At 37.8% G+C, this 26,057-nt stretch overlaps 1 protein-coding gene across 1 annotated transcript; it reads right to left on the bottom strand.

Moving 5' to 3' along the window:
- Positions 1-724: 724 nt before the first annotated feature.
- Positions 725-1,542, bottom strand: LOC108364211 (uncharacterized). Its single transcript, XM_017617796.1, has 2 exons — positions 1,290-1,542; positions 725-1,253 (listed from the first exon to the last, which is right to left on the bottom strand). Exons 1-2 carry the CDS (start codon positions 1,382-1,384, stop codon positions 725-727), a joined length of 624 nt encoding a protein of 207 aa, XP_017473285.1. The 5' UTR covers positions 1,385-1,542.
- Positions 1,543-26,057: the final 24,515 nt, after the last annotated feature.

The following is a 26,057-nucleotide window of genomic DNA, read 5'->3' on the forward strand; positions in this document are numbered from 1 at the left end:
CCCTCAGGAAAAGGGCACACTTAGGCCACCAAGGGCCCGTTGTGATGCCGTATAAGAGACTCCATATGTCCCTCCTCTTACCCTAGTAGTGGAACCACTTCGTTGCTCTGATGAAGCGCACAAAGTCATAGACACTGGCTGAATCCAGTTCGGCCAGACATTCAAAAGAATAATGGAGGAACGAGCATCGGCGAGCTCTAGCCAGAGCAGGACAGTGGCATAAGTAGTGCTCCACGCTTTCGATTTCCTCCTCATCGCGGCAGCTACGACAGTAGTCGTTTGACTGCAAACCCATTCTAGTGGCGTGGATTCCCATCAGGCAATGCCCACTGAGGACTGCAATAACATGCCGCAACAGTGGTCGCTCCAAGTGGAGAAGAGGGTGAGATCTACGCTTGTCAAGCTTAGGCCAGATATGTCTTGCTATCCTGCAAGTAGGCTCCGCAGACCATCTTATATTAGCCCGTCCGACAAAGTTATTCTCAAGCCAGAGCTTGCAGAGAGAAGATAGCGGAATGCCCGCATTACGGGCTGTACTGATTGCAGGCAACAAGGTTCCTTTCCTTGCTAGTTCATCTGCAGTACAGTTTCCTGGTATGTCTTTGTGGCCTGGCACCCACACAACATTAGTGACGTAACACCTTGCCAGTTCATTAAGAGTACGTCTACATTCCAAGACAACCTTCGACGTAGATTTGTCACTATTAAGTGCTTTAATAGCCGCTTAGCTGTCAGATAAGATTGTTACCGCCTTCAGATTAATTAGAGAATCGATAAGCCAACTTGCAGCTTCATTTATTGCTGTTAGTTCAGCCTGAAAAACGCTGCATAGATCTGGCAGACGGAAGCTGAGGCTAAGTGAGAGTTCTTGCGAGTATACCCCACTTCCTACCTTCAGATCCAACTTGGAGCCATCAGTGTAGATGGCTGTTGAGTCAGAATACGATATCAGGACCGAATCCTCCTCCCATTCTTCCCTTGAGGGGATCCTTGTCCGGAAATAATTCTTTAGTCCCGTAGACGGGACTGTGTAGTCCAGGCGCCTAAAGTCATCTGGAAGATTTTCCAAGATTCTAGAGTGCCCAAACCTCGTGTCACTCCATTTGATTAGCGCATTTAATCTAATAGCATTACAGCTTGCCTGTAGTTTACCATATAGGTCCACAGGTAGCAAGTGAAGCAAGGTCTCTAGGGCTTTAGTCGGCGTCGATGGTAACGCTCCCGTGATCATCATGCACGCCACCCTTTGGACCGCTGTTAATTTGTATCTTATAGTAGATTTATCTAGNGCTGTTAATTTGTTTCTTATTGTAGATTTATCTACGGACGGCCACCAAACCGTTATGCCGTAGAATAGAATGGGACGCACAACCGCTGTGTACATCCAGTTCACAATATGAGGCTTCAATCCCCATTTTTCCCAATCGCCGATTTACAGGCATACATAGCAGTTATAGCTTTCTTGCAGCGCTCTTCTATATTGCGCCGCCAAGTTAACTTTCTGTCAAGAATAACGCCCAGATATCTAACCTCCTCCAAGAAAGTCAGTGCGATACCGTTCAAGGATGGAGGTTGTAGCCGGACAGCTTTCGTTTTCTTTGAAAACAGACAGCCGTTTTTGCCGGATTGACACTAAGTCCTACTTCTTTGGACCAGGTATCCACGACGCGTAAGGCGCCTTGAACTAAGTCACATAGAACTTGGGGGTGCTTACCAATTGCCGTCAGGGCAAGATCATCCGCGTAAGCAATGACTTGGCAACCTGTGCCTTGCAACCGTGACAGCAGGGTATCCACAGTTAGATTCCAAAGAAGTGGGGAGAGAACACCGCCTTGTGGGGTTCCGCGACTCGCATATCTTGTTATAGATACCTCCCCCATCTCCGAGTAAATAGTTCTACTGCCTAAGAGGCGACGAACAAACTCAACCATAGGGTGATCCAGCCCAAGGCGAGCTAGGGCTTGAAGGACCGCTCCCGGGAGAACATTATTGAAGGCACCCTCGATGTCCAGGAACACGCCTAGTGCAAATTCCTTAAAAGCGAGAGTCTTTTCAATGGTGCTGACAATACTATGCAAAGCTGTATCCACAGATCTACCTTTCCAGTAGGCGTGTTGACAGCTAGAGAGATTATTTACATCAATTTCCTGTCGGATCTGCAAGTCTACAAGTCTTTCCAGAACCTTGAGAAAGAAAGAAGTAAGGCTTATCGGTCGAAAGTCACTTGGTTTAACGTGGGAGGGTCTACCTCCCTTGGGAATAAAAACAACTTTCGCCAGGGTCCAACCCTTGGGTATGAAACTAAGCTTGATACAAGCCTTATAGATTAAGACAAGTATCGGACATAACACGTCAGATGCTGACTGAAGTTGGGCAGGGAAGATACCATCCATACCTGGAGATTTGTAGGGCTGGAAGGACTTTATGGCCCAGTCTACCCTTTGTACATCAATGAAGTCCGCTGAAGTCAACGGCCGTTCAGAGATAATAGCCGCGGTGTTGGGCTCCGCAGTACATCCTGGAAAATGCGCGTTCATTAGGACTTCAAGCATTTCCTCACGAGATGACGTCCAGTCACCATTTGGTTTCTGAATATACATCGGGTTCGTCGGACTTTTCGCAAGCACCTTTCGCAGGCGATTTCCCTCCGACTGACCCTCTATACTATCGCAGTAATCCTTCCAGGAGTCCCTTTGAGCTTTCCTGGTGGCATTTTTAAATTTCTTCAGGGCTGCCTTATATGCAGTCCAAGAACCATCGCGCTTGGCCGCATTAAAGAGTTTCCTGCTTTCCTTCCTTANGAGTATCCTGCTTTCCTTCCTTAGAGAGGCGATTTCTTTGCTCCACCAGTGTGGCTTCTTCTTTCCTCTCGGAAGTACAAGTGGGCAGGAAGCAGATAAGGCCGAATTACAGGCTTCGGTAATGCAATCAACGGCTTCTTCAATTTGTTCCGATGAGCCTAACTCACCGAGAGAAGCAAGGTTTGCGAGAGAAAGCTCCGCTTCATCAGGTGGAGACAGTAAGCCTAGCTTACTGAGAGAAGCCTTGTTGAGCAAATTCCCCGAGAGTACTTTCCTAAACTTAGTCCAGTCAGTACGTCTCTTATTTCTGTAAGCGGCCGATGCCGGAAGTTCAAAGGAGATTACAAATGAGAGATACATGCGATCAGAGAATGAATGGTCGCTCAGTACCTTCCACTCCCTAATACTCTCAAAGAAAGCGCTAGACGATAAGGTAATATCTAATACCTCCTTCCTATTTGAGGTTACAAAAGTGGGTTTATCACCAATATTACAGATGGCTAGATTATATAATAATATAAAATCAAGTAACAACTCACCCCTCGGGTTGATGTCGGTAGATCCCCATACCGCGTGATGCGCATTAGCATCGGCCCCGATAACTATGGGAAACTTCCTCGAGTTGGCCGCTTTCACCACGTCCAGTAACCGAGCGGGAGGGCAGTCTTGGCGATCGTAGGCCATGTAGGTACTGACCAGCCAGAGTGTTGTGGATTGGCTTTCCACAGAGATGCTCACCGTATCTTCATCGCTGAACTGTGTGAGTAAATTATAAGAAATACTTTTTTTGATTAATATACATGCCCTGATCTTACCTGCCACAGGGGCCGACACTATGCGGTAAGCATCAGAATTAAGTCCACAAACCCTGTGCTTAACAACCCAGGGCTCCTGGACAAAAACTAGCTCCTCCCCTCTATCACTGAGGTGCAGGAGCAGAGCTGCAGAAGCTGCTTTAGAGTGATGAAGGTTTATTTGTAGAACCTTCATTAACAGCTTATAAAGTTTCGTCCCCGTCCATCACTTCTGGCGGGGCTCTATCGAACGCCTCAACGATGGTATCATCGGCGTCCTCTGAATCCGACGTCAGAAACAGGTTCCCGAACTCCCTCGTCCACCGGTTAAGTACCGATCCGTCACCAGAAACAGATTGCGTATCGCTATCTGTTTCCGCTGCCGAGTCTGACCTCACCACCGGGCAAATGGCCTCGAGAACCTCCTGAACCTCTTGGTTAGAAGCAGGACCGCTCAAGGCGTTTTCTGCTTCAGATATAAGGCCGCCTAGAGGCGGAAGATTGTCAGCCTCGGGTTCACCCTCGGTGTTCCCCGGCTCTATCATTTTACCCTCATTCCCTTTTTGGGTTTTGAGGGTAATGGAGTAAAAGCCGTAGCTAATTACTCCCTTGCAGCCAGCAAGGATTGGGAGAGACTCATCGTTTATCACCAAGGTGATGTAACGTTGCTGCTCCCTAACCTCGCTGACCTTCACTACTTTCCAATCAAGGGCTGGTAGTGCATCATTCGAGATCTGGATGATATCCAGAATCTCCTCAGGACTCGAGGGTTCCTCTGGGACCCAGGCTCTGGCTCGCGGCTTACAAGGGATTTCATCCCTGTGCACTGCCGCCAAGTCAGCGCTGGGCCACAGCTCCCCAACAGAAGAAATTGCTTCCTTATAAAGTCGGGCAGACCGTTCATCAGCGCAGGAGACTAATTTGATGCGGCCTTGGTAGAGACCAGCATCGCGGACAGTTGGCGCAGGGCCAGGATTTTTCCGGAGAATCTCCTTGTACACCCGGCAGAGACCCACCAGGACGGCCCTCCAGTTGTCGGCCGTCAGGTTTCCTTCCGGGTGCCCCCTATCCATAACTGCCAGGATCAAGTGGTCCTTGGCCACATCACTGAAAGCCCTCAGAACCCTTGGAGGGTTAAGAGGGCTGTTAGCGCTAGAGGTTTTGGGCCTCTTAGGAGCAGCATCCATGTTGTCTGCTGACCATTGCCTTTTGCTGCCCAGCTCCCTAGGACGAGAGTGAGTGGGTGCAGGTTTGTTGGCGGTATTTCATTCCTGAGGTCGCTCACGACTTTCGGAGAGAACGCCCCTCGCCCTCTCAACCCTCATACTCTCGGGAACCGGGTCATTGCCGATCTTCCTCAGTAGTCTAGAAGCGGCTCTTCTGTCCCTCTTCGCCCTGACTGCTGGTCCTTTATTTTGAAAAAAATTACAAAGGACAGGGGGTTAAAATAAAGGACTGTCCTTTAAAATAAAGGACGGATGGTCACCGTAAGTATACAGAAAGAATTGAATTGGCAGGAAAGTACAGCGTAAATGCAGAAGGGATTGGTGAAGCACGTGTAAAAAGCGGCGAATTTGATTTTACACTAGAAAGTTGTTTTCAAATGTACCAGATTTGATTATGAATTTCATTTCGGTACCGAGAGCGGACGAAAAACAATTTAAAACGACATTTGAAGATGGTCATGTAACAATAAGAGACAAAACCAATAACATTGTAATGCCCAAAGCAAAGAGGGTGGAAAACTTATATGTTTTCAACGACACAAATCAGCATTGTTATTTAACGCGAGCAGAAAATGCATTAAAATGGCATAATCGCTTTGGGCATATAAACTTTGAAAGTTTAAGCGGACTTGCAAGTAAAAATATTGTATGTGGTATTGACCAAATACAAAATACGAAAGATATTGTGTGCGTGTCATGTATGCAACTTCACAGCCATTTTCGCCGTCAGAAAGTCGTGCAGAAAACATAGCAGAATTAATACATTCTGATGTTTGTGGGCCGTTCCAAACAAGGTCGCATGGCGGCTCGCGATATTTTTTGTTATTTGTTGATGATAAATCGAGGCGATTTTTTGTTTATTTTCTGCGGTCTAAAGACCAAGTTTCCGAAACTTTTAAATCATTTAAAAGGATGATAGAGCTGCAATCGGGGAACAAAATTAAAACGTTAAGAACGGATAATGGTGGCGAATATGTAAACAACGGGTTAATAAGTATTTGAAAGATTGTGGTATTAGGCGTCAACTAACCGTACCGTATACGGCACAGCAGAATGGAGTGGCGGAACGCGCTAATAGAACTCTCGTAGAGATGGCGCGGTGCATGTTGGTCCATTCCAATCTTCCCGAAAGTTATTGGGCAGAAGCATTTAATTGTGCGACTTATCTACGAAACCGCACACCAACAAAGGCGCTTAATAATGTTACACCATATGAGGTTTGGACTGGCAGAAAGCCAGTGGTAAAGCACCTGAGAGTATTTGGATGTTTGGCCATACCACTGGACAAAACACAAAATAATAAGCTCTGCCAAAAAGGCAAAGAATTTATTATGATTGGCTACGACAGTGAAACGAAAGCATATCGATTATATGATCCAAAAAACCGACAAACAGTTGTGCGGCGCGATGTACAATTTAACGAGGATGTCATGATGGGCGGCAACAACAATTGCGAGACTTCTTCGTTAGAATTATTAAAGTTTACAACATCCAATGGTGAAATGCAACCGAATCTGAATAATTCAGAAATTTTGACTGCTGAAGACACAATAACAAGTGATCAATACACTGATGAAAGCGAGGCAGACCACGATAATTTGCGCAGAGGGCCCGGCCGGCCAAGATTTGTGAGAACCGGTACTCCTGGTAGACAAGAAATTGAAGCCCCAGAAACTGTTAAAGAAGCGATGAAAAGTGACAAGCACAAGAATGGTGGCATGCAATGCAGGAGGAGTATCATGCGTTACTTCACAATGATACTTGGGAGCAAGCTTAATTACCGAAGGGCCAAAAAGCGATCGGATCCAAATGGGTTTTTGCTGTGAAACGTGATGCCAGGTACTAGGTAGAAAGGTACAAAGCCAGGTTCGTAGCAAAGGGCTGCAGCCAAACCTACGGCGTCGACTATGATGAGATATTTTCGCCAGTAGTGCGATACGCTACTGTCAGAATGATATTTGCGATTGCGGCGGAATATGAACTTCATCTGCATCAACTTGACGTGTCAACAGCTTACCTTAACGGTGAATTAAATGAAGTAATATACATGGTTAAGCCAGAAATGTTTGAGGACAATGGTAATCAAGTACTTAAGTTGAAGCAGTCACTCTACGGGCTCAAACAATCGGGACGAGTATGGAACTCTAAGCTGGATAAGACATTAAAGGGGCTTGGATATATTCCTTGCGAGAGTGAGCCGTGTCTTTATACAAAAAATAGAGGCCGAACACTTAACATGATAGCAGTCTATGTTGATGATCTGTTGATCGCGTGCTCAGATCAGGGTGAGTTACACGACATAAAAACTACAATTTCAAGATTTTTCCAGATTGTGGCCAAAGGTCCAATTCACAAATTTTTGGGCATGGAAATTAAGCGTGAGGGTCTGATCGGTGCTATTAAGGTTGGTCAGAAGCAGCAGGTACTACAGCTCTTGCGAAAAAATAACATGAGCGTGTGTCGTACTGTGTCAACCCCTTTGGAACCAAATTTTCAAGTACTTTGTACTAAAGATGACTGTCGAAAAGTGGACAAGTCTGACTATCAGTCGCTGATTGGTTCACTGATGTACATTGCGGTGAATACCAGACCCGACATATTGCACTCAGTGTGCAAGTTGTCTCAACAAAATGCAGACCCGCATTCTGAACATTTAGCAGCGGCAAAGCATATACTCAGATATTTAAGCAAGACAATCGATTTTGGGTGGCATTATAGCAAGACTGGTGATTGGATATGCGGTTACGTAGACGCTGACTGGGGTGGCGACGCAACAGACCGTAAATCATATACGGGATACGCATTTTTCTTCGGTGGAAGCGCTTTCAGTTGGGAAAGCAAGAAACAGCAGACAGTTGCACTTGGCAGCACTGAGGCCGAGTATGTGGCGTTATCGTCAGCGGCCAAGGAATCCATATACCTTAGAAAATTATGGCTAGAATTAAAATTGTTTGATAAAGGCGGTCCGATCATGATAAACAGTGATAACATGAGCGCGATAAACTTGGTCAAAAATCCTGTTTATCATGGTCGCAGTAAACATATATGTAGATATAAAATATCATTTTATTCGAAATGTACATATATCATACGCATCAAATCGATTTGAATTATTGTCCTACTAATGATATGAGAGCAGATATTTTAACTAAAAATTTACAGAAGGCAAAACATTGTAAGTTGCAAAGTTTTATATTCTTTCAAAAGACTTTAATATAAGTATTGAGGAGGACTGTTGAAAGTCTTACATATGGCAACACTTATATTATACACGCATACCAACTACTGAAATTGAATTGTATGTACCTAGTTTTATAAGTTTGGTTATACATACATACATTGTTTCAAATAAAACTTTCGCTGAGTTAACACATCGTGTATGAGAATTTGTTTTCTATCGTGAAAAACCACTGACGTTAGGGTCAATGTCAGAGATCCCAACACAATTGTGAACAGTTTGGTGGGTTATGGTCCGTTTTAACAATATTTACCCCGTGAGACATACCAGTTCATTGCAAGAGGGGTGTAATGGCACAATGCTAAATCGTGACAGAACAGAACTGAGCCTTTATGTTGCTTTATGAACGGCAGCAAACGATATTGTAAACACTCCTGCATATAAATTTCTTGATTTATGGAGCCCGTGGTAATGATTTTTTAAAACCTTTTATTTAACTTCACTTTTATGTATGTATGTATCTTTGTATGTCCTGGAACTTTGCAGTCGATATTTAACAAACTTCCCGATGAGCTACAGACTTGAAACTTCAAACTTAGCTCAGAACCCGAGGACAATGCAATATAAAAGATGACTTAATCCGCTAGGTGGCGCAGGAGTCGAGATATTTGTAAAACCATCATTTATAGTCTGATTTGGGTCATATTTAGAACATATATTACTTATATGAAAAGAAATAAATCCGAAAAAAAATTTGCCGATAGGTGGCGCAGGAGTCGATATATTTGTAAAACCCCCATTTATAGTCTGATGTGGTTCATATTTAGAACATATATTACTTGTATGAAAAGAAATAAATCCACAAAAAAATTTGCCGATAGGTGGCGCAGGAGTCGATATATTTGTAAAACCCCCATTTATAGTCTGATGTGGTTCATATTTAGAACATATATTACTTGTATGAAAAGAAATAAATCCACAAAAAAATTTGCCGATAGGTGGCGCAGGAGTCGATATATTTGTAAAACCCCCATTTATAGTCTGATGTGGTTCATATTTAGAACATATATTACTTGTATGAAAAGAAATAAATCCACAAAAAAATTTGCCGATAGGTGGCGCAGGAGTCGAGATATGTGGAAAAACTGTGTTTATGATTCGATTAATTTCACATTTAGAATGCATATTGCTTACATGAAAGGAAATAACTACACAAAAAATTTTGGCAGTTATGTGGCGCGTTAGTCTATATAATTAAAATAAGATTATAGTTAAAAAACTAAAAACACGCTTTTATTACAACAAGAACTAAAAAGTATAAAATAATTGACATATATAGAGATTCCGTTTAAGAAGAATAGGAAGTTCCCTAACTTGATTTAATTTAACTTTTTTAAATCAGCTAAAAATGTGATAGGCNTGATGTGGTTCATATTTAGAACATATATTACTTGTATGAAAAGAAATAAATCCACAAAAAAATTTGCCGATAGGTGGCGCAGGAGTCGAGATATGTGGAAAAACTGTGTTTATGATTCGATTAATTTCACATTTAGAATGCATATTGCTTACATGAAAGGAAATAACTACACAAAAAATTTTGGCAGTTATGTGGCGCGTTAGTCTATATAATTAAAATAAGATTATAGTTAAAAAACTAAAAACACGCTTTTATTACAACAAGAACTAAAAAGTATAAAATAATTGACATATATAGAGATTCCGTTTAAGAAGAATAGGAAGTTCCCTAACTTGATTTAATTTAACTTTTTTAAATCAGCTAAAAATGTGATAGGCCCGTAGTCATAGACAAAATAAACTCCACTGTAAAGTTAGTTGCAGCTTTTTGACATAATTTTCAATGGGATATCTGTAAAAAAAGTGCAACACACTTTACAGTGGAGTTTATTTTGTCTATGACTACGGGCCAATCACTTTAATCACATTTTTAGCTGATTTAAAAAAGTTAAGTTCTTAAACGGAATCGCTATATATATCAATTATTTTATACTTTTTAGTTCTTGTTGTAATAAAAGCGTGTTTTTAGTTTTTTAACTATAATTTGTTTGCTCCCATGCCACACAGGCAGGTGGCTTGCCACACCAAGTATTTATAAAGGCAAAAAAATAACAAAAAACAAGAACTTGTCCAACATTTTTAGCTTGAAGATATATTGGACTCAATTTGTCTTCGTTGCATTATAAAACTCAGCGCCCCGAATCTGCTTAAAGGCTGATTCGAGGTATGTTTCCTCGTCCACACGTACTTTTTCTTGCTTTTTGCACAAAAGTTTCTCCGAAAGCTCTCGCTTCGCCGCACACTTTTTGAAGAGTACGTAGAAGTTACAAAAAGTAGATACGGGAAATTAATAACGACAACATACCCTATGAATGTGTATACTTACTTTTTATTTACAGTTAGTTTTACGCAGGTGATGAGTAAACACAATTGACTAGTGTTTTTTCGTGTCCATTCTTTATGAAGTTAAGGCATAATGTAAGCTCCAACCTACCGAAAAGTAGGGTTTCAACATTAATCCAAGATTTTGAGTGTGAATTCAAAATTCTGAGTATGCTGTTTTGTCCCCTCGATTAAGCTCACGACTTGTCTAAGCCTTACAAGAGTTTATTAAAGAGAACAAGGCAACCTATGTATGCAACAGAAATATATGCCGTTCCGGCAACAGGCTGTTAAGTATCAGATGTAAAAATTCCTTGGACACACACACACACGAAATACATATGTAATGGCAATTTTTTCTTGACGGGTTTCTTGGGAGCTGCATAGCCGCCTACAGGCACTTTGTATGGGAGAAAATCCATGGAAAATGGCCAAAAATCAACTAAAAATTTTTATTAAAAAGTTGCAACTTAGATGAAACTTTGCACAATTTTCATAATTTTTGCACAAGGTTTGAAATTTTCGAGTCCCTATTTATTTTTTCACCACTTACATGTGGATATTGGAATTAGATCTCAGTAATAAAGACTTTATTTTTATACCTGAGCGCACTTGTGCACAAGGGTATATTAACTTTGTTCACACAACAGTTGTTTGTAACAGCCAAAACGAATCGAGATAGATATAGACAAATGTATACATAAATGATCTGAATGAATAGAGAAGCCGATTAAGCCATGTCTGTCTGGGGGCAAAATAATACAAATGGCAATAACGCAAATTTGTGTTATTTCCCAATTGAATGTGAAATAACACAAATTTGCTTTCTTTCATTTCTCGTTGAGAAATAAGAGCAACTTTTAAACATAACAATTGAATAATAAAGCAAAATAGTGCACATACATATGTAGATAGTCACCCAGTTACATTTGTCAAAAAGTAGTACATGAACAAGTGAAATGGACATTCGTAAGTATACAATTTTGAAAGAGAAAAAATAATGATAATAAAATGACACTGCTTCACTTCTGAAACTGCTTTGTAATGTCCAAGTAATGGGAATTATTGCGTATGGTTTTATTGCATGCACCCCACCCATGGTGGAATTATACCAGTTGAAGTAATATTAGAGTGAGAAGAAGGATTTTGACCAGGGACGTGAACCGGTTTTGAACCGAACCGGTTTTGAACCGGAAAACCGCTCTTTTATATTAATTAACTGAACCATTAACCGAACCGAAATTTTCCACAAATGTTTGATCCGAACCGAAAACCGAACCACTTTTTATAAAGGTTGAAAGGATCGTTTCAACCAATTTTCAATAGATAAATGTACCCACTTTTTTTCCTTTTTGGTAAACATGGTAATACCCACCATGTTTGTTTAGCATGTGACAATATCAAATGTAAAGGCAACCCATTTCATTTGACAGACACTTGACCCTTAACCTTGCGCGTTGTTGCACTTGACACTTAACACTTAAACTTGCGCGTAATTTTTTTGTTTTTCGAACCGTTGAACCGAACCGAAACCCCGGTTCAAAGACCAAAAAAAAAACGCTTTGACGAAACAATTCAAAAGTGCAAAAACGGGTCGAACCGCTGAACCGAACCGACCAAATTTTTCATCCGGTTCACGTCCCTGATTTTGACACTGCCTTATTTGAAAATTTGCCTATAAAGTGTGACTATAAGCCAGCCGAATGTCAGAAAATAAAGCGAGATGTTTTATTACTTAACCTGTTTATTGCGTCATGGTTCCATGCAAACATTTTAAGGTTTTCCAGCAATGTTTTCAACATATTAAAAAGCATGAAGACAAAATTCATACAAAAGCGCTATGTGCACTTTGCCGAGCAGTTACTAAAGACGACGCTTCCCTTATATTTTGTTAGACCTTTCATAAGTAAAAATATTATGTGGATTTTACTTTCTTCATATGAATTACGTATATATATTAGAGGGCTGCATCAATTCGTTCAAAACAGCTTATGAATTATTCATATACACACCGAAAGAATGATTTTGGTTTCACACTTTTTTGAATTTGAGTGAATACCTATTCTGATATATGTGTCAACATGACAATATTCAAACAAAGTGAAAATAAATTGAATTGAGATAAATGAAAATTTTATTTATGAATATTAAAACATATTTTTTCTATGCACATATGTACAAACATACACATACAATACTAACAAAATTGTTTGTAGAAAAAAACTTTTACCGAAATGAGTTTGAATGATTTGAATGTTTTCCATTGATTCATTCATATTCTATCATTTGAAGGTAGAAAATTTAAAACAAAATGTATATTCATAACTTACAATTTTTGAAGCGGTGAGTGCTTTGTATGCGAAGTAAAATATTCAAATCTACAGTCCTCTGTTTGGCTAGAAGTTTGAATGAATTCATGCAACCCTCTACTGTATTTCACATTTTTTGTTAATTGTATTTTTGGAATAAACAAAGTTCTTTTTCCTTCTATCAGTAAACTGTTTTAGTTACAAATAGTATAAATAATTAATGGGAAATAAGGCAAAATATTTTTTTATATCCAACCCTTGTTGGAAATAAAGCAAAACTCAGATTTTGCTATTATTTCCCATTTAAAAGTGAAACAAAGCAAATTTTGCGTTATTGCCGTTTGTGTAATTTCGCTGCTTGCTACCCATGCATGCTACCACTCTCGTACTCTTCGAAATTTGGAATTGTATTTTTACAATTCGTGCAATCCGTGCATCGTGCAAGACTTCGAGAATATCCCTAATGCCTTTTTAGCGCGAATTCTGATCAGTTGTATCTTTATGCCTTTACAACGAAAAACAAGCGTCACATGTGTTAAAATTGCATTTCCCTTTTTATTGGAGTGCGCTCGAGTGTTGGCACAGAAAAGTTTAGTTCATTTTAATCAACGAACTAATGAACTAGTTTAAAAATATCGAAGCATTAAAAAGTTAATTTCCTCTATGTTGCTATAAAACTCCGATTCCAAAACAGCAATCGCAATGACACTAGAAAAACATGGTGACTAAAATATCGCAGTCACTTAATTCACCGATAACGAAAAATCATCATATGCGAGGTGGAGGTTTGGGGGTTGAGCCCCCTTCCCCCTCTTGAAATTTTCGGAACATATATTTAAGCCTTTAATTTATGTATAAAGTGATTAGAAAATATAAAGAGTAAATATTTTATGTGTTTTACTACACTAAATTCAATTCATCAGATCTCAGAAGTATTTCCTTATAATATAAGAGAATACTTATTTATATTATATCAATAAATTGTTACACATTGGTACTTTTCAAAACGTTTGCATTGCGCCGATCTATTGTAAATTATATACCCACTCACGGAATTGCGCAATTATTGACCGCATCTGCGTCCGCGGAAAGCGCAATTTTTGTGCAATTCAATGGTTTTATTTTATTTTTCCAATTTCTTGTTCCAGCTTATAATCGCAAATTTTCTTCATATTCGAGTATATGGAATGTAATTGTAGTTTCTTATCATATTTATGTACATATATATACATGTAGATACATAAGAGGGTATAACAATATTTTATGACTAAAAGCGAAAATCAACCAAAAATCAAAAAAATAAAATGAAAAAATAAAGCGACACAGAAATTTCACAATCAAGCGAATGCAGTCAGCCATTAATTCGAAAATTCCGAAAGTGCTCAGGGAATCGCGCAAAGATTGTGCAATAATTGTGCAATTGTGTGTTTACTGGGTACATTTGCCCCTTCAGCCGCTGATTATTCAAGGCAGGGTTGCTAAAAAAATTTAAGTTCCTGAGCCAAAAGAAAACAACGTCAATATCAATTACACCAACATCGTTCTGGGAATTGCAAAAAATATTTCAACACCAAACTAACAAATTAATGGTACAATCATAGAGATGAGCAAATGCATGCCAACTTGAGGCAGCAGTGAATGAATGTCGATCGATTTTTGTCCCGTTAGTTTTCTGGACCATTGTGAGTTACTGTCGAAAATTCAGAATATCTTGCCAACAAAACGCACTGAGCTCAATACAGAAAAAATGCTTGAAACGATGCAAGGTTTTGAAAAACAATGGCCGAAAGATATTGTAGGTGAATTCTCAGCCAACTTTGCGATGTGGAAAAGGTTAGAACACAACAACGTATTCTTGATATTTACCCTCTCCCTCATTTTATTCACACTCTTAATGCAGACTGTCGGTCGCTGTGGTGTAGTGGTAAGCAGTGCGCGCTTTCACTCCGCAACGCCTGGGTTCAAGCTCTGGTCAAAGCAACATCGCAAAAAATATAGAAAAAAGGTTTTTTCTTAACAGCGGTCGTCCCTCGGCATGCAATGGCAAACCTCCGAGTTTATTTCTGCCACGAAATACAGTCGCCGTTCGGAGTCGGCGTAAAACTGTAGGTCCCTCCGCTTTGTGTGACAACATCAGGGCGCACGCCACAAATCGGAGGAGAAGCTCGGCCAAACACTAACATATATGTAAGCGCCAATCTATTATTATTATTATTAATACACTGTTTATGTTTGGAGCAGTGTTGACACTTCAGAAACAAAATTAGTGGTAGATTTTTTAATAAAAACAGAAACGTGTGGCAGAATATTTGTAGTAACATAAAAATTTGCCAAAAAAGATATATCAGACCGTGAAGTAGTATTCAAATGTAGATAAACTGCATTCTTAGTTTTCTTCTATCGCGCCATTTGTTCGAGATATTTTCCTACTGAGGTTTTCATTTTTATTATTACCTCCCTTTTATTAGCTCGGGATGTAACTATGTAGTATTGATGCGCCTAAAAGATGCAGCGATTTCTATTCTCAAGTTACATACATGATGACATTACGTGGAATTTTTAATAGCGAGGTTTTAGTTTTTTAAACTATAATTTTATTTATTGTTGCCTTAGAAGGTACATATGTATATCTTTGTCATAAAACATCGCCTCATGTAAGTGCAGATTATCCTTCTCGCACGCAATAGAAATTTTAAAACGGCAACACCTTCAGCTCTTCAACTAACACAAAATTCACAATACATTTTCTTGACATTTAAATTCATATTGAGGAGAAAATTTACTGTTCAACCCTTATGAAAAAAAAAGACATTTTTCAAATTAGGTTAATAACTTTATTTCAGTAAAATTGTGGTAGTTTTTTAAAATATGTATGTGGTAGTTGTGGTAGAATTGAAAAATGACCCAGAATATGGGAGATCTACCACAATTGTGGTAAAGTGGCAACACTGGTTTCCGGTGGAAAAACAGCAAAATCATTTATTGATGCTCTCAATAATTGCTACAAATTTGCGCAACTCTTCCCGTGTCAGTGGATTCAAGCGAACGCTCGTTTTCATCTCTGCGCAGATTGAAAACTTTTTTACGAAGTAGAACAGACGAAGATCGATTAACGGGCAAGCGTTGTTGAAAGTGCACCGAGACGTGGAAGTAACGAACGAAAATGTTATCGACATTATGTAAAAAAAAAAAACAAGATATAATGGATATAATGTTATAAACTAAAACATTGTTAAATATTCAGGCCGATTCTGAACAGAAAATCCCCGGGAGTTTTCTCTCTTTTCCCTTTCCTCCTATCATGAATACAAATTCCCTGAGGATTTTTTACATTAAATGGCGGAGTTGAGCTCTCAAAAGTGTCCAACAGCTTTTTTGAAGTTGGAATTTCTTCCTCCCAAGTTTTGTGGATTTCTTTCTCAGGAGAAAAAAATTCCCGGAGAACAAGCTCCCCGGGAGTATTAAGAATTGGCCTGATTGTGACAAAAATCATTATACTAATAGTTGCGAATTCATTTAATATAAATACAAATCGATATGAGATTCATAAATATTTAGGAAACCCCCTACCCCCCCGAAATAATTTTCTGGATCCGCCCCTACTATATCTACATATGTATCTCCTTCAGGCTGTTACAAATAACCATTATGCGAGCAAAGGTATAACACCCATGAGTAGAAATGCGCTCGGGTATATACATCAGTTATATCCACACGTTTTCGTATACATATGTATGGAAATATAGCCAAATAAATGTCTCTAGCTTCAACTTCATTTATTACGTAATTGGCCCCTGGGGTGTGGAACAATCGTCTCCGAAATGCATTAGTTGTAGAACTAAAAAGCGTCGGGCGTGTACAACGATGCAGGCGAAGCTGTTGAGATGAATATCAAAAAGAAATTAAACCCCTTCGCTGAGTTGGCAATTCGTCAGAGCCATCACAAAATAGTAGTTTTGCTGTCACCCACTTTACGGGACGCTTGGCGATATTATCCACTCAGCCAACTGTGAATAATTTCAAATTTACAGAAACTCTCAAGCAGAACGACTGGAGCCGCGAATCAGCAAATTAACAAAGGAGGCATGAGTATTTTGAAATTAGCAAGAGCACGTCTGTATGTCTGTGTCAGGGATGTTACGAATATTTGCATTCGCATTCGTTATGCGAATGATTCGCATCCTTTTACACATTCGCATTCGCATCAAATGATACAAAAGTTTTGCAAATGCGAATGTGCTCATGGGCAGAGAGTCCACAATAATATTGTTGAAATGGCTTTAAGTCTGTCTAACCAGGGTGCGGACAATAACCGGTTTTTAGCTTTATTTAGTAATTAGACTAATTTGTATGTATATAAAGCAACATTGATGGGCCTTCAACAAGTACTGCTAAAAGTCTTATAAGCAACCTAGAAATAATTTTAGATTCTTCCAGCGAAAGCGAAGGCTCGGAAGCAGAACCTGGAGACATTAAAAAATGTGATATTAAAGCTCAAGTGAAGACCTATCTTAAAGAAAAACGAGCTCATCTCTGTGAAAATCCTCTCGATTGGTGGAAAACGAAACTAAAATCGACAAATTGACAGATCTGGCCCGCAAATATTTGAGAGCTCCACCCGCCAACGTTTCAGGTCAGCAATTGTTCAGTGCAGCCGGCCTTAAATTCGAGCCTCTAAGAAATTGCCTCATGGGAGAAAAGGCAGCAAAATTGCTTTTTTTGAAATATAGTGGGCCCCTTTCGAACTTTGACTGCTAGATTAAAACACTGAATAGGTTAAGCATCTGATGAGGCGGCTCTTGGAGTTTTCGAGAGACGAATATCCCAGACGATTTAACGATGAGCTGTATGAGCTTTACAACGATATAGACATAGTGCAGCGAATTAAAATTCAGCGGCTTCGCTGGCTTGGCCATAGCGTTCGAATGGACAGAAACGCCCCTGCTCTGAAAATATTCAACGCGGGCCGCGATGCTGGTAACAGAGGAAGAGGAAGGCCGCCTCTACGTGGAAAGTCCCGGTGGAGAAGGACTTGGCTTCACTTGGCATTTCCAATTGGCGCCAGTCAGTGGCGTAGCCAGGGGGGGAGGCGATTGGGGGGGATATATCCCCCCCTAGTCAGTGAAATTAAACTTTTTATTTTTGAATTAATAACACAATACTATTTTACCCGTTCCGATTTATAATTTTTTTTTTATTTCAGACTGATGACAAATTATCTTTTAATGAATATATAAAATTATCGGTTGGTGGATTATGTATTTGAATATTTGCGAAATACACTAGGCCATTTTGCTTAGTTCCCCGCAGTGTTGGGAAATAAAATTGTTCCTTCAGTACGAAATCTATACAAAAACTACTTTTCGACTGTAAATTGTATTGACTTTTTAATTTGCTCATATGCATGCGTGCATACATAAATTCCCTTCAAGACCAATGATTTGATGGTATTCACGGGAAAGTTTATGTAGGTACATTTACATATTTTACACTTTTAACATAAATGTCAAGGCAGATATTTTAAGATACACTTCTTAACAAACAAATTTTTTTAAGTTATTAGGAATGGATAAAAGAGACATCTTCTTTGAATTCAGTGCTTAAACTTGACATTTCAAGTGCTTATCAAAACTTTATACATGTTAATTAGATTGGTCATTTATCTTAAAATTATATAATTTTAATTATTTGCTTATAAAAATGCAGTTTACACTTTAACAAAACCTGTATATATCCAAAGTTTAATCTTTGTGCAACATTAAAAAATCAACAAACTTTCGTAAAGCTTTTTAATTAGATTTCCTAGAAAAACATATTTTGAGTATGCAGTTTTGTAGCCCGGTCAATTCAAATAAAGCGCAAGTTTAAAGTTTTTTTTTTATGAAGGCGTTGCTCATTTTCTTCATTAAAAAATCGTCGAACATACTTAGATAATATGGAAGAAAATTACCGACATCGTCAAAAATATGCCATACATCAACTGTAAATCACAGCTACTTTAAATTTGCCCTTTATTAGACTAAAATGAATGAGCTAAAAAACTGCATTAAGAGATAAAATTGAAATAGAAAGTTCGAAATGTTTACGAAAGTTTGTCGATTTTTGTTTTAATGTTGTTCAAAGATTAAACTTATATTCATTTAGTGTTTGTTAAGGAATAAACTATATTTTTATAAACAAATAAATCAAATTAAAATATAATAAAATAAATAGTCCAATCTAGCCAATATGTGAGTGTCGTAAAGTTATGATATTTAAGAACATCTCTTTCTTAATTAACGATGACACTGTTTCTATATGAAGCTGATTTCGACATTTTGTTTTAATAAAATTTAGTTTCGAAAATATTATTTCAAAACTTGCCCAGGAATGTGATAAAATGGTTCGTTCAAAACCTTTTTTCAAAACTTATAAAGGCAAAAACGAGAAGGCGAAGACAAAAAGAGAGCAAAAAAATTTCCCGCAGTGAATTTTCAGATTTTTAAATCGGTATAGTAATTTAATTTTTTAAATTTAAATAAAGCATGAAGACCCCATGGAATAAACGAGTAGATAAAAAATATATAACGGTAAAACTGGCGCATGCATAAATATATGAAAGAATGCACTCAGGCGACGCCTTTAGCCATTGGGTGTCACAGATTTAAGTTATCGATGGAAAATTTTTTTATATGAAATTCGAGACATCCCTAGTCTGTGTTTATGTTAACGGCATTATGGGCGTATACAAGAAATACAGAGTGTGATCAAACAAATGAAGGGACTAGCAAATTATGAAATATTGCAGCAGGAAGTGGTGACAAAGAGGAGTGGGTATTTCAACGATATTCAAAAGTTGATAATGTAGCCAGCAGCACTATTGACGGTGAAACCAAATGGAATGTTGTAGTTTGGATAAATAAAGCAAAAGTTTCTAAGAAAATACTTTCAATCAGTTACGGATGCAGGGGGTGGGGGTTTTGAAGTCCGGATCCGTCTCCCGCAATATGAAAGAATTGAAAAATTTTTAATCGTCTGTTTTGTGAATCTATCAAGTGTATATGTTACCGGCCAAACCCGATTTTAGGACAATCCAGTTTTGCCTAGGCCTTCGGCCGCACTTCAAAAAAATAACCCTCATCAGTCCAACTCCAGGTACGCAGTCCACAATATTGTTGCGTCCAACTTGTTTAAGCATTGGAGGGATATATTGGATCTAGGTAGAACTAGTTTAGCCTAGAAAAAACTTGTTTGTCCTAAGATCGGGTTTGGCCGGTAACATATACGGGTCGTTCTTAAAAAACATGACCATTCTGAATTTTGTAATTTTTAAAAATTAAGTTGGCCAAATATGTTTATAATTGGCCTCATGTGGTTACGGATGGTATCAACAATAGGAATCCATAACCAGCAGTATTTTTTTTAATTTTTGGAGTTTTTGGAGTTAATAAGTCACAGAGTGGACCGGTAACAGAGGGGACAAATTAACTCAAAAATACCATATTTTAGCTTTTTATTCGAATTTTGGAGAATTTATTTGTCCACTTAATTAATGTACATAAAATATTTATAAAAAAATTATAAAATAAATAAAAAATCACTTTACTCACCGTTTTTCAACAGTAACAGAGTTGACACTGAATAAGGGTACGTACCCGGCATACAATTGGGTTCCTTACTCAACAACGCACTAAACAAGACTGAACAGTTCAAAACACATTTTGTTGATTTTAGCTAAGTTATGATGGAGAAGCATAAGAGAAATATACGCGTCATAACGTTTAACAAACATTTTTCAATAAAATGAGTGGACGTAACAGAGGGGACCAAAACCTGGGGACACAAATTTTCTTCATAAAAATTATACAAAAAAATTATTTTTCATCATTCTTTTCTATATATGGTATTAATATACACAAACTGAATAACAAAAATTGTAAATATTATTTTTTTTCAATTTTATTTCAACTGAAAATAACTATTAAATTTTTATAAATTGGCTCGGGACACAGGTTTTTGCTAAACCTTTGACATTGAAAATATTTTTTAAGTTATTTTCAGATAATTAATTATTTTTTTTTTATAATATAGTTACGTAGAATCGATAATAATTTATAAAAATGCAGATATTTTTCTATTTTCTTTTTGAAGAAACAAAATATAAAATAGTAAAGTCTGGGGACACCAATTGGTCATGTTTTTTAAGAACGACCCATACATTTTAACTTCATTTAGTTCAGGTTTTTCTAATTTCAGGCGCTGACTGCAAATTTATTAAACTACTATATGAAATTTCTTGTAAGCTCGATCACTTATTATTAGGGTTGTTCATGAATTCTCCAGTAAAAAAATATCCACTGACTTGCCAGTAACTAAATTTCCGCGAATCGCTCTCAATGAGAGAAATATCCAAAAAAGTACGAAAACGCTAACAAGTATACTACTATATATAGCTATATATAGCTATGCATATAGCTACAGCTACTAGCTTTAAGAAATTTTATTTAACTATGTAGTTCAATTTTGGCAGTTTTTAACTTTACATTTCCAAAAATGAATTCCTTCGTTTGTGTAAAATGCAAGAAACATCACAAAATCAGCTGTTATTCTTACTGTCAAAATGTTACAAGTAAAAAGTTATCCTGTAAAAACTTGCTTTCTCTTAAATATTTGCTCTCTCCATTTCCAATTCTTTGCAATTTCTTGCTAACGAAAACGGAAAAATTTAAACACAATTGCTAAATTTTTGTTCAAACTAAAGCTTCGATTAAATTTCAGTCTGCAAGACGTGTAATTATAAACACTGCATTACACAAGTTCCTAATTTGTACCCATGATAAAAAAAAATAGGAAGGTAGAACCGCTGAGAGGAATTTTTAAAATTTTTGACGTTTGCAAGCAATTTAATTTTAAAATTTTACACACACATTCTCATTTTCAATCTCAAACAACAACAACTTTGAACAATTCCTTTTTTTACTCTCAATTTTATACGATTTTAAAATGTTGGCAAACTTCAAAAAAAAAAATCATGGCCAACGCATTGAGAGAACGGTTTTACCTTACTATGCTTTTATCATGTTTGTACCTACATGTCTTCCACATCGAAATTGAACATTAAGATGAGAAACAGGTAATAACGGTTGTTTTCCACTTGAAACTCCCAGCTCCCATATCAGGTATAAACTTAGTTTGCAGTTGGAAGTTTTGGTCAAAGATTGCTTCAACGAATCAACCACAAATATTTGTCGAAACTTTTGACATTTGCGAAAAGCAATTAAACTAGGACAAATACCGATTTCTGCGAATTGGTGGAATATCCTTTTTCACCTTTCTGTAAACTACCTTTGACCGACATATAAAAAAATCCCAAAATTTTCATCTTAACACATTCATGTTTCTGGCGGGCCACCGAAATTGCGCATATGGAAACTGTGCATTTAGACATTATTATGGTTTCAACCGAAACTGTGCATGTATGCTTTATTTCGGTTTTTGCCATATGCATTATTTCGGTTTTCAGCCGAAACTGTGGAAGTATGCATTACTTCGTTTTTTTCATATGCATTATTTCGCTTTTAAAACGAAAGTATGCATATGCATAATTTCGGTATTTTCTCATATGCACTATTTCGATTTTCAACCGAAACTGTGCATGTATGCTTTACTTCGGTTTTTGTTATATGCATTGTTTCGGTTTTCTAACGACNTTGGAAAACCAATATTTTTTTCGAGTCTTACCTTCGATAACGAATGTGCAATAGTATTCGATTCGAGAACTATGCCATTCTCCAGCAAAACGGCACCTTCGTTATCCAATGTATTTTCCCTTCGTTATGAATTCGAAATCCAGCCCATTATCGAATTGAAATTTTATTGTGAGAGAGCGATTGTCTTATATTTTCCTTCGACAATGAGCTGGATTTCATTTTCTCTCTTGTTACTATGGTTTTAATTTTTTTTCGAACCCATTTCGAGTATATTTCAAATTTACTCTGAACGTTGGAAAACCAAGGTTGGTTTNTCTACTTAGTAAGGGTTATAATCCCTAAGCGTGGCCGAAGGCCGCCTACGTTGAAAGAAGTTCTGCGCAAAAATACTTCCGTACCCTTTTTCCGGCAACACAGAAAGGAGAATTCTACTTAATAAGGGTTATATTCCCTAANGGACAGACAGTCACCGCTTAATCGATTTCTCTTTTCATTCTGATCATTTATGTATACATTTGTCTATATCTATCTCGATTCGTTTTGCCTGTTACAAACAACCGTTATGTGAACAAAGTTATAATACCCTTGTGCACAAGTGCGCTCGGGTATAAAAATCTATGTATATACCAACGGTGGGCAAACCTGGCTCTTTGAGCCAAATATGGCTCTTTGCTTAGCAAAGAGCGGTTCTTTTTACTTTCTCCTTGCTTAGAACATTTTAGCCCTTTTTACTTTTTAAAATACAAATTTCATACATATTACACATATACATACATATTTTACATACNTCTACTTAGTAAGGGTTATAATCCCTAAGCGCGGCCAAAGGCCGCCTATGTTGAAAGAAGTTCTGCGCAAAAATACTTCCGGCCCCCTTATCCGGCAAAACAGAAAGGGNAACATTGGGCTTGGTTAGCAATTCGAAAATGATTGGAAAACCAATATTTTTTTCGAGTCTTACCTTCGATAACGAATGTGCAATAGTATTCGATTCGAGAACTATGCCATTCTCCAGCAAAACGGCACCTTCGTTATCCAATGTATTTTCCCTTCGTTATGAATTCGAAATCCAGCCCATTATCGAATTGAAATTTTATTGTGAGAGAGCGATTGTCTTATATTTTCCTTCGACAATGAGCTGGATTTCATTTTCTCTCTTGTTACTATGGTTTTAATTTTTTTTCGAACCCATTTCGAGTATATTTCAAATTTACTCTGAACGTTGGAAAACCAAGGTTGGTTTTGAGTTCGTTCTCAGTTCGATATGCACATTGGATATCGAAGGTACTTTTCGAACGTTCGCCAAAATGTTTATAGGGTACATATTATACATATAAATACATATTTTAGCCCACAGCTGATCAAGAAGAGCTGGTTGGAATTTACGCGAATCCCTAAATTGAATTTGATGGTTTGGAAGTTGAAATAGTAAAATGCGACTAATTAAACTTGTAAGAAATAAAAAATTATTCGTTTAGTCAGTGGACTGTGTCAGGATAAGAATTCAGGATTTGTTTTCTTACGTTTTCAATTTTATACTTTTTACAGGTCTATTCTGCGCTGGTAACATAAATTTTATAACCGGTAATTAAAGTGTCTGTCAATTTTTAAATCTTTTTCGCATTCTGTGCTCTCTTGTAACCGGTAAATTTGGTTACCATCTCATAAGCTGGTGACAAAATATTGCCCCTTGAAATATGCAATACAGGAATTTCCACAAATCTTCATAGCTGAGTCTCTGAATATTTTCACTGCATTACCAACGTGCCTTGAATCGCGGTGACAAGAAGTGGCAACATTTCCTTGTAATAAAATTTTCCGGTCACAAAATCTTCGGTAACGTGCAGAATAGACCTGTTAATGTAAGCAAAATTTCTATCAACTGTTCGTCTAACTTGCAAGTTTCTGCAAATTTTCTGTTTGCGTACTATTTTGGATATTTTTCGCTGTTGGACATTTTTTACTGGAGATTTTAAACGAACGTACCTATTGAATATCCAACATTTAACAGAATTGTTACGAACGGCTTTAACTGACCTAAAACCAGATTTTAAAAATCTCGCCAGAGGGATCTTTTGAATTTTCTTTTATATCTATCTTACGTACAATAGAATAATAATAAAATAAATAAATATTTAAAAATAAAATTTTTGTTTTTCTTGTTCTTTTTTGTGGCTCTTTGTAGCACCACCCCTGCTATATACATTTTCATACAAGGCAGGATTAAACAGTATTAAAAATATGTTGCAGAAACACAACAGCAAACAACAGCTGAGCTAAGAAGCAATGGCATGCTTTAACAGTATGTTTGAGATGGAATGAAATGGTATAGCAATGCATGTAATTTTTGAAAATGACGTTTTAATAGATACGCTGGGAAGAAGTTAAGAAAATGTTTAAATTTATATTTTGTTACCAACTTCACCGATTTGAAATCTGAAAACTATACCTTTCATGAGCATGAAATGGTATTATAATTTTGGTTCGATATTTGTAAGTACCAGAATAAGAAGAGATAGACTCATGAAAATGTGTACTTATGTATGTGACCAGAACATCGAGCTGAGCCGACTTAGGCTTATGGCAACCGAAATTCAGTTGGGTGGCCACTGGCTGAAATGGTTTTACAGATGGCAACTGCAAGAGTGGTCGCTGCGGTAATAATCGAAGATTGTATACCTTCATATAAGGTAAACTTCAATGTCTGCACTTAACTGCGAGGGTGATATAGACTCGTTTGTTGAAGATTTTAAAGAAACATTTCAGCTGCTGGCCTGGCAACACCAAAACAAGTCCAAGTACAACCAAGGCCGTCAACAGTTACAAATACCGAAATAGAAAAACTTGTGGCAGAAAAACGGAGTCTAAGAAGACAGTGGCAGAGCCATCGCTCACAAACCTCACAGCTACTGTATAAAGCTGCCAGTAGAAAACTGAAACAAGCACTCAGACATGCAGAGGATGGCAACTTGCAAAGGTACATTAAGAAGTTTTCCCCGAATTCTACTGAAAGATACTCTATGGAAATCGGTAAGGAAGTTCAAACCTCCAGTGGCTACAGAAATGCCAATTAGGAACCAAAGTGGTACCTGGGCTCGTAGTAACCAAGAGAAAACCATTTAGAGAATGTGTTTCATCCAAACTGTCCAACGAACAACTTCAGACTGCCACGATTAACCAAAAACACAAATGAGCTATACACACCTAGCAAGACAAACTCTTCAGAAGTAAAAGCTATAGTAAAGTAGCTAAATCCAAAGAAATCACCGGGTGCTGATTATATAACTCCGAAAATGCTAATAGAACTACCGAATGTTGCACCAGCAATTCTTTCTGAGCTTTTCAATGCTATCTTCAAATTCGGTTACTTTCCGAAATCATGGAAAAATTCGAAGATAATCATGACAGCCAAACCTGGAAAAGACGCAACACAACCGTCTTCAAACAGACCAATCAACTTACTGCCCTGACTTTCCAAAGTATTCGAAAAAATACTTATATCAAATATATCTCCCTTTCTTCATGAACGCAATTTAATACCAGCACACCTATTTGGTTTCCGAGAAAAACATGGTACAATTGAACAAGTCAGTCGAATTACAAATGAAATCAAAAGGACATTTGAGCTCAGAGATTTCTCTTCTGAAATTTTTCTCGATG

The sequence above is a fragment of the Rhagoletis zephyria genome, unplaced genomic scaffold (assembly GCF_001687245.7).
Source record: "Rhagoletis zephyria isolate East Lansing unplaced genomic scaffold, Rhagoletis_zephyria_1.1 Rzeph_scaffold_01496, whole genome shotgun sequence".
Taxonomy (NCBI): Eukaryota; Metazoa; Arthropoda; class Insecta; order Diptera; family Tephritidae; genus Rhagoletis; species Rhagoletis zephyria.